The 8,940-nt window shown below is 40.0% G+C and overlaps 1 protein-coding gene across 6 annotated transcripts in view; it reads right to left on the minus strand.

The window, feature by feature from the left end:
• The window catches only part of LOC110092432 (lysine-specific demethylase JMJ25-like), a 63,830-nt gene extending 55,838 nt beyond the window's left edge, over positions 1 to 7,992 (minus strand). For 5 of the 6 annotated variants that reach the window (XR_003700096.1, XR_003700097.1, XR_003700098.1 and 2 more), the window contains exons 1-2: positions 7,866 to 7,992; positions 7,699 to 7,762 (exon numbers count right to left, since the gene is read on the minus strand). Coding sequence is in view for 2 of the 6 variants with exons in the window: in XM_020816987.2 (XP_020672646.1) it covers positions 7,699 to 7,748 (50 nt within the window). In the remaining 4 variants the exon portion in view is untranslated. Of the gene's footprint in view, positions 1 to 1,459; positions 1,541 to 7,698; positions 7,763 to 7,865 lie in introns of those variants that run through there. The other variant, XM_028693103.1, reaches the window with a different exon arrangement.
• Positions 7,993 to 8,940: the final 948 nt, after the last annotated feature.

Raw genomic sequence — 8,940 nt, forward strand, 5'->3', positions numbered from 1 at the left:
GTTTATGCTACTTAGAAAGTTCCACATTTTAATTCAAAAAGAATCTTCATATAACCTTGCATAAAAAATTTGATGGTTAGAAACATATGATTGATATATATGTTAGTCACTTATCTTATGATAGTTATTGCATATAAAATTGCGCATATTGAGGCGGAGTACCAATATGGTGTCTTGTCATAATATGGCTCTTCGAAGCAATATGGCTCTTCGGGACAATATGATAAAGGAAAATGATATGGCCAATATGTGTATGTACCTGATCAGTATAATTTCGGTACTCCGATACGGGTGTATAGAATCCGAATAAAATAAATGTATATGTATATAGAAAACAAAAACAAGTTAAAAGGCATGAAATGAAAGAGGTATTAAACTTATGAAATAGAAAATGATCATAGGAAATCATATAGATATAGGTGCACGACTACCTTTACATGACAATATACTGTTTAATTCTTTAGTTACATGTTGTTCAATTTCATATTAAAGCATGCATATTGATCTTCGTTACATTGTAATTGTAATTTATAGATTTACTTGATACCTGCTGAGTGTCAGCTCACTCCCTAGTTTTGGGGAGTTTTCAGGAAAACTTGCTAATCAGTATTGACTGATTGACTGCCATAGAGAGACGCTGGGTGCGAGGTTCTTTTTGTTATTTTGATGTTTTGTAATAGATGAACACATTGAATGATACATGATAGATGGACATCTATTTTGTAACAGATTTTTTTGTACATGTTTATTAATGAAAGGATAGAAGTGCCACAGGTCCCACTATACAGCCAATCATAGTATGATATATTGAGCAAATGGATTAAGGAGAGCTTAATCATGCATCTTCTCTGTCACTTAAACCTTAAAATGAAATTCATGTGCTCCTCTCCCTTTACCTGACTGACTATCAGCTCCTTTTTGGGATTTTTTATTATTTGTGTAAATTGTATTCACTTTTTTCATATATAATATCCATAAAGGAGCTTAAAAATATCTCAAAATTTATGTATAGAAATAAGTAATAAAATCCAAAATAATTTTTTATATTCCTACTTTCTACAAATGCTATATCAATGTTTGTGATTATGATACCATACATTACGCTACTATTACGATTACGTTTCATGTGTTATGCTACTATTATGATTAAATTCAATCATATGTCAACTGCTCTTATAGATAAAATTATTATGCCAATGCAAAGTATTATAATGTAATGTGGACCATTTGATAATACATTTAAATATTTAATACATTTATAGTTTTGTATCTAATGAAGGTCTTGATGAAAAGATCAAAGTTTTGTGGCCTTTTTCTGCTTTGGATGATGACTTTGGACGATTATATATTGTCATAAATTACTTGTGATGCATGCATAAATTCTGAATTATCCACGATGTGAATGTTCTGCCATCTTTTTTTTTTTTAACAAAAGATTGAGCACATATGGGCAGTTCACCTCCATTCATCATTGTCGTTCGTGCCCAACTTGGATTAACTGAGCGCTGAGGTTGGATCATGACACCTGTAGCTCAATAACCTAAAAGCATCCAAAAGTAAATGCCCCAAAAAAATTGCAAAAGCCACATATAAGTACATATCATACTGCATGTAAATACAAAAACAACAGGTGCGCATAGAGTTCAACCAAAATGGTTGTTCTAGTGGCCTGATTATTTTTCAAATGAACCTCATTTGATATGAAAATTTATTCTTATTAAGCCAATACAATCTATAAACGATACAAGGAACATTTAAATGTTATAAAATAACATTATTAACATAATTTTTGGCCCATAAAATATAAAAATCTTTTATATTTTTTCGTATATCTGATAGGAAATACTTGAATATTTTAAGTAAACCCTAACAAGAATGATAAAAATCAGTGGGAAAAACTCAACAATTCCAATGAAAACAATCAAAAATAGTATATTTTATTATAGGAATAAAATCAACGGAAAGAAACAAAGCAAGATACAATTGATCATCAATTCGAGAGGAGGAACGTTCTCTCCCAATCTCTAGATGAATCTAGAGCCCAAGACACCAAGAAGAAACTCCAAGATAACACAATAAGCAAGCATAACTCTAACTTTAATCTCTCCCTCATACTTAAAGCATACAATTAATCATTAAAAAAATACAATTAATCATTAAAATAAAAAGAACCAAAAGCCCATGTCGCCCCCTCCTTTAGCTCCCAATTTTGAATTTGAAACTCTAGTGGACCCCACCCAATCTCTCTCGTCATCGCCCCTTCTCCAGCATACATGAACCGGCCCGCTTAGAAGGGGCCGGTTGGACCAGTCCACTAGGGACCAATCTAACAATACCACCCTTACAAAGAATCACCTTGTCCTCAAGGTAAAAATAGGGAAACTAATATTTCACCCTCTCATATGGCTCCCATGTGGCATCATAGTCCGGGAGGCTCTTCCATTTGATCAACACTTCCTTAGCTCCTTCTTCTCTCTGGTGAACCACCATCAACTCCAAGGGTTTCAAAATCACCTCTAAATCCTCCGTTAGTGTCACTAATAACTCAGAGCATGCTGCAGAATCCCCAATTTTCCTCCTTAACTGAGATACATGGAACATCGGGTGTATAGTCGCAATTGGTGATAGTTTCAACAGATAAGCCGCAACTCCAATACCTCATATGGCCCAAAGTATCATGGGGAAAGCTTTTCATTCCTCCTGTTCACGACAGACCTTTGCCCGTAAGGTCGGAGCTTCAAGAACACCCTTTCCCCTACCTCGAATTGGATTTCCTTCATATGCTCATCTGTTTGTTTCTTCATAATATATTAAGCTCTTAGCAGATGCCTCTTCAACTCTTCCAATATCATGTCCCTCTCCTCCAAGTACTCCACTGAAGAAACTTGAGTGTTGCTATGCCCAAAGTGCATCCCTTCCGTACAACACCTTGAATGGGGTCTTTTGAGAGCATAATGAAAAGAGGTGTTGTATCAATATTCAGCCCATGCTAGTCATTTGGCCAATAACTTGGATGTCTCTAACACAAAGCATCTTAAGTAAGTTTCCAAGCCCCTGTTGAGCACTTATGTTTGGTCATCCGTCTGTGAGTGGCAGGCGCTGCTTCTATTTAATATTGTCCCGTGTAGTCTGAACAACCCCCTCCATAAATGGCTGAAGAAAACCTTATCCCTGACAGATACTATAACCTCTGGTACTCCATGCAGTCTGACAACCTCTCTGATTAATGTTGATGACGTTGCCACTACGGTGTATGGATGTCGTAGGAGAATGAAATGAGCATACTTGCTCAATCAATCCACCACCACCAGGATCACTGTGAACACTTCTAGTCGAGGTAGCCCTGAAATCCATGAGCACCTCCTCCCATACTCAACCCGATAAAGCTAGTGGTTGTAATAATCCTCTTGGAGACATGGTCATGTACTTGTTCCTCTGATAGACCTCACACCTGGCTAACCTCTCCTTCACATCCTTATGCATCCCCTTCCACTACAGCTTTGAAGCTAGTCTCCTGTAGATCTTCTGCACCCTGCAATAGCGCTCCCATGGAACTCCTTGAGCAACTGTAGAATGTGAACTGATATCCTAAGCTTCACAAACCTCTCCTAGTACAGAAGTCTCTCCCCTTCCAAGGAATGCCCCAGATGGCTACTCCCTTCCCTCAGTAAATCAACCTTGATCTTTCCCAATCCTCATCCTGGGTACTCTCCTCTTTAATGGCCTCTCAATCTAACATCAATGGAATTAACAATGTTGTCTCCTACACCTCCCCCATACATCTAGACAAGGCATATGCCGTCTTGTTCTCCACTCATGGCCAATATTGAATTTCAAAATCATAACCCAGCAACTTGGACAGCCACCTCTTATGCTCCCTATTACCATCGGCTGCTCCAACAAGTACTTCAAGCTCCGCTGGTTTGTCCTGACAACGAAATGCCTACCTAATAGGTAGGGCCGCCACTTCTGGATAGCTAATACAATGGCCATCAACTCCCGCTCATAAATTGATTTCAACCTAGCCCTAGCTATCAGCACCAAGCTGAAATAGGCAATGGGTCGATGATTTTGCATGAGCAATGCCCCCAATCCATATCCTGAAACATTTGTCTCTACTACGAACACCAAAGTAAAGTTCGATAGTGCTAAGACTAGTACAGCCTTCATCAAAGCCCTCAAAAGTTGATGTGGCTGCCTCCCCCCATAGGAATTCATCCTTCTTCAATTGTTTCGTTAGTGGTCATGCTATAGTGTTATACCCCTTCATGAACTTCTTGTAGTATCATGTTAGTCATAGGAATCCTCTCATCTCCTTCATATTCTTAGGTATTGGCCAACACAACATAGCCTCAATTTTTTATTAATGTACTGCTACCCCCTCTTTGGACACAATATGGCCCAAATATTCCACACTGGACTGAGCAAAACCACATTTCTTCAGGTTGGCCCTCAGCTGATGCTCCTGCAACACCTGTAGCATCATCCTCAAGTGCTCCCAATGCTCCTCTGTCCTGCTGTAAACTAGAATGTCGTCAAAGAACACCAAGACAAATCAGCTGAGATAAGATATGAAGACCTTATTCATGAGTGACTGGGTGCGTTAGTAAGGCCAAAAGGCATCACTAGGAACTCATAATACTCTTTGTGAGTTCTGAAAACAGTCTTGGGCACATCTTCTTCATTCTGATATGAGATATCTTGATTTCAGGTGAAGATTACTGCCTCACTCAGCTCATCCAACAACTCATCAAGCACTATTATAAGAAACTTATCTAGCACAGTCTCCTTATTTAACGCCATGTAGTTCATACAAAACCTCCAGCTGGCATCTTTTTTCTTAACCAAAAATACTTGACTAGAAAACGGACTAACACTGGCCTCATAATTCCTGCCTCTATCATTTCTCTAATCAACTTTTCAATCTCAACTTTCTGAAATTGAGGATAGTGATGTGTCCTGACGCTGATGGGTGATACACCTTCCCTCAAGGTGATAGCATGTACCTGCTCCCTTAGTGGTGGCAATCCCTGAGATGGCTGAAAAACCTCATCGAATTTTTGAATCAGCGGTCGTACTGAGAGAGGTATGTCCCCTCCCTCTAATCTAACTCTCTCTAGTCTGTGCAGCTCCACCAGAAAACCTTCCCCCCACCTCCTGTATACATCTCACCATGGTCTTGAGAGATATCATGGCTTTGGATAGCCCTGCATCTCCCCTTATCACCACCTTTCTTCCATCCACCATCAGTTCCATCTTGAATGCCCCCAATTGACCTTGGTGTCCCCCAATGTCTGCAACCACTTTATCCCCAATATAATATATGTACTTTCTAACTCCAGTTGGAGAAAATCCTCCCTCACCTTAATCCCTTGGATGGTCAACATCACACCTTTACAGATCCCCTGACCTTTCTCTACCTTCCTCGTACCCATCATCACCCCATAATAATCGGTGCCCATCAATTTCACTCTCAGTTGGTCGACGACCTGAGTGGAAATGAAATTGTGAGTAGCCCCACTGTCAATCAGTACCACTACCTCCCTTTCAACTTCATGGTATGATTCGTAATGAATCCTACCACAGAGTTCAAGGAAACATCTGAAAGATCCAAATGTAGCTTCTCTTCATCTCTTCTTCAAGCTCTCCCTCACCTCCCTCCTCAGTTTCCTTATCATCACAGACGGTGAGAACCTGAAGAGTTCAATCCCTACACTTATGCCCTGGAGTATAATTCCCATCACACCTGAAACATAACTCCTTTGCCCTCTTCTCCTGCATCTCTTTCTCTGTCAGCCTCTTGAAATTCCCCCCACTTCCTCCTACTGCCTTCTCCCTAGTGGTCTCACAAAATCCTCCTGCTATCGGATATTTGGGTGCTACAAGAGTGGTCGTCATCCTATAAAAGCTCCTTGAATTGCTGCTCCTGACTCCCCTCTCATGATACATCTGATTTTCCACCAGCTGTACCAACTCCATGGCCTTTCCTAAGTCACGAGGCCTCATGACCTTCACTACTGCTCTGATCACTGATTTGAGCCCCTTTAGGAAGTTCCCCTGCAATGTTGTCTTTGAAAATTTCTCCACCCGACTGGCCAGATGCTTAAACCTCTTCTGGCAGTCTGCCACTGATCAATCTTGCACTGGTGCAAAGAATTGCTCATAGAAATCTCCTCTCTTGTCGGTTTGGAAACGTTATATTAAACAATCCTTGAACTCTCTACAGCTTCGTAGGGGTCTCCTCTGGTCCCTTCACTAATACCATGACAACGACTTTCCCTCCAAACATAAGTCTGCTACTGTTAACTTCTCCTTCGTCAACCCATTGATGACGAAGTACCACTCCACCTTATAGATCAACCCATGTGCGTCCTCTCCTTCAAAATGAACATCTTCAGCTTCCTCGCCTTCTGATCTCCCCCGTTTCTCTTTATTCCTCCATAGTTTCCACCTTTCCCAAGTGTTTGGCCCTCCCCAAGTCTCCTGATCGTCCCTTGCCCTTTCATACCCAAAACCTCATTCAAATTCCCCTCTCCTTTCTTCGAAATCAGCACCTCGGCGGACATAATATTCCTCTTTGCGCTCCCATTCAGCATCCCTTTGCTCCTGCCCCTCATACCCATGTTTTTCCCCATACCTTCCTCCTCTATCCTTCCTCTGGAAAGGCTCCAGATGGGGTCTTCTTCTTTCTCCCTTTACGATCTCAACCTCATCCTCCTCCTTACGAATTTCAAAATTCGTATTCTTTCCTTCTAGCCCTTTTGCCGCTAAAGTCGTCGTTTAGATGTGGAATTCTAGCATCTTTTTCATTATGTCCCGTAAGTCAGCTACTTACCCTTCCATGGAGAAAATTTTGTCCTCCACCGTGGTCTTAATTTGGTTCACCTCCCCTTCAAGTCTCTCCTCAAGTGCATCCACTTTCTTGGCCACCATCGATCCCCGGATTTTTGTAGATTCAAAAATCTGGATTTTGCCCTCAAAAACAGCAATTTCCTCCTTCACCAGCCTAAGAACAGCAGATGAAATTCACCAAAACAGCCCACCAATTATCCCAAGATTTGCTATGATACCAATTTGATAGGAAATACTTGAATATTTCAAGTAAACCCTAACAAGATTGATAAAAATCAGCAGGAAAAACTCACCAATTCCAATGAAAACAATTAAAAATAGTAGATTTTATTATAGGAATCAAATCAACGGAAAGAAACAAAGCAAGATACAATTGATCCTCAATACAAGAGGAGGATTGTTCTCTCCTAATCTCTAGATGAATCTAGAGCCCAAGGCACCAAGAAGAAACTCCAAGATAACACAATAAGCAAGCATAATCCTAACCCTAATCTCTCCCTCATACTTAAAGCATACAATTACTCATTAAAACAAAAAGACCCAAAAGCCCTTGCCACTCTCTCTCTCTCTCTCTCTCTCTCTCTCTCTCTCTCTCTCTCTCTCTCTCTCTCTCCCCCCTTAGAAGGGGCCGGCTGGACCGATCCACTAGGGACCGGTTTAACAATATCATATAGAATCACACAACAATGTAAAACAAATGCTATTGCAGCAAAAATAGAATGTCAAAGGATATGAGCATATAATTGTAATCTGGTCCTAGGTTCTTCTAAATGCATTTTCATGCTCTAGTCAAAAACAAAAGAAGTTCAAGAAGAAATTATGATCAATGTAGTTGTGCAGACTTACCAATATATGCGTTCCCCACTGTCTAGTTTAGTCCTTGGTACAACCACCATATCTGATTTTATTGCTGTACGAAAAAGAAAAATTGTACTAAGACTATAAAGCCATCATTAAAAATACAATAAAACGAATAAATATCAATACCTGCAAGCTTTCTAACCCAAATTTACCTTGAATCCTTGATTCAACTTCAATCTCTGATTTATGCTCCTTATCTATAAGCCGGAGGATAGGTAAAGCTCTATGCAAAAGATAGAGCAAATGCTGCAATCTGGATGTGTCATCCAGTTCTTTTCGGCTAAACTACATCATATGCAATAAGTTCACATAAAGAAACTATTGCAGACCAAGCCAAGCATAATAAGAGAGAAAAAAAAAAGAGATTAAATTACCTTAAAATCAAGGAATACACGCAAACATGCCTTGCAGTTGCAGTTACCACGACAGAATGGGCAAGCAACTTCAACATCCACTGTAGTTTGTTCAGGGTACCTAATACATCCAAGTAATTGATTTTTTTAACAAAGAGGCAATATTGCATTTGTATTAGTACTTGTAGGAAATAAGTAGTAGAGAAAAAGGAAGGAAGAAAAGTGGAATACTCCACTACCAAAACATGACACTATTTATAGAGTTTTATAATAGGAAAACATTAAGAATTAAAGCACAACTTATTAAGAAAGAAAAGAAAAAAAAATCAGCAGGCATTTATATTTAAAAACTACTAACTATAGATGATAGAATCCCAAAGAGAGAAATAGTAGACAGCACAGCAAGTGCTTTGCAATATCCAAAGCAGCCTAGTCAGCAACCAAAATGTTGTCCAGCCTCCAAAACACAAATCTGAGGGCCGACATTGCACCTTCACTGCTGCTCAGTTAATGAACAGTTGTACTACCAAACATGATTGCCCTAACAGCTCCAGCAAGCAAAGATTTATGCCCTTGGAAGACCCATTGTTGACCTTGTTTTTCTCAAAATCCCTAGGTCAAAGGGTTGACCTGGTCAAATTGACTAGGCCAGACCCCAAGACCCCTCCCATTCAATTCAGTGGGTCAAGCCAAGTCTGTTGAGCCCAGACCCGGGCCCTGGAAATAAACTTGTTGAGCCCTAACCCGGGCCCTGGGTCAACCTGGGTTGACCCAAATTGACCCAAACTTCTCCCACTTGATTTCAAATCAAATCCTTTGCTTCTTGGCTCAATCTCTTACTACCCCTGGGCTCCTTGGGTCATACCAACCTTGT

The sequence above is a fragment of the Dendrobium catenatum genome, unplaced genomic scaffold (assembly GCF_001605985.2).
Source record: "Dendrobium catenatum unplaced genomic scaffold, ASM160598v2 fragScaff_scaffold_29, whole genome shotgun sequence".
Classification (NCBI taxonomy): domain Eukaryota; kingdom Viridiplantae; phylum Streptophyta; class Magnoliopsida; order Asparagales; family Orchidaceae; genus Dendrobium; species Dendrobium catenatum.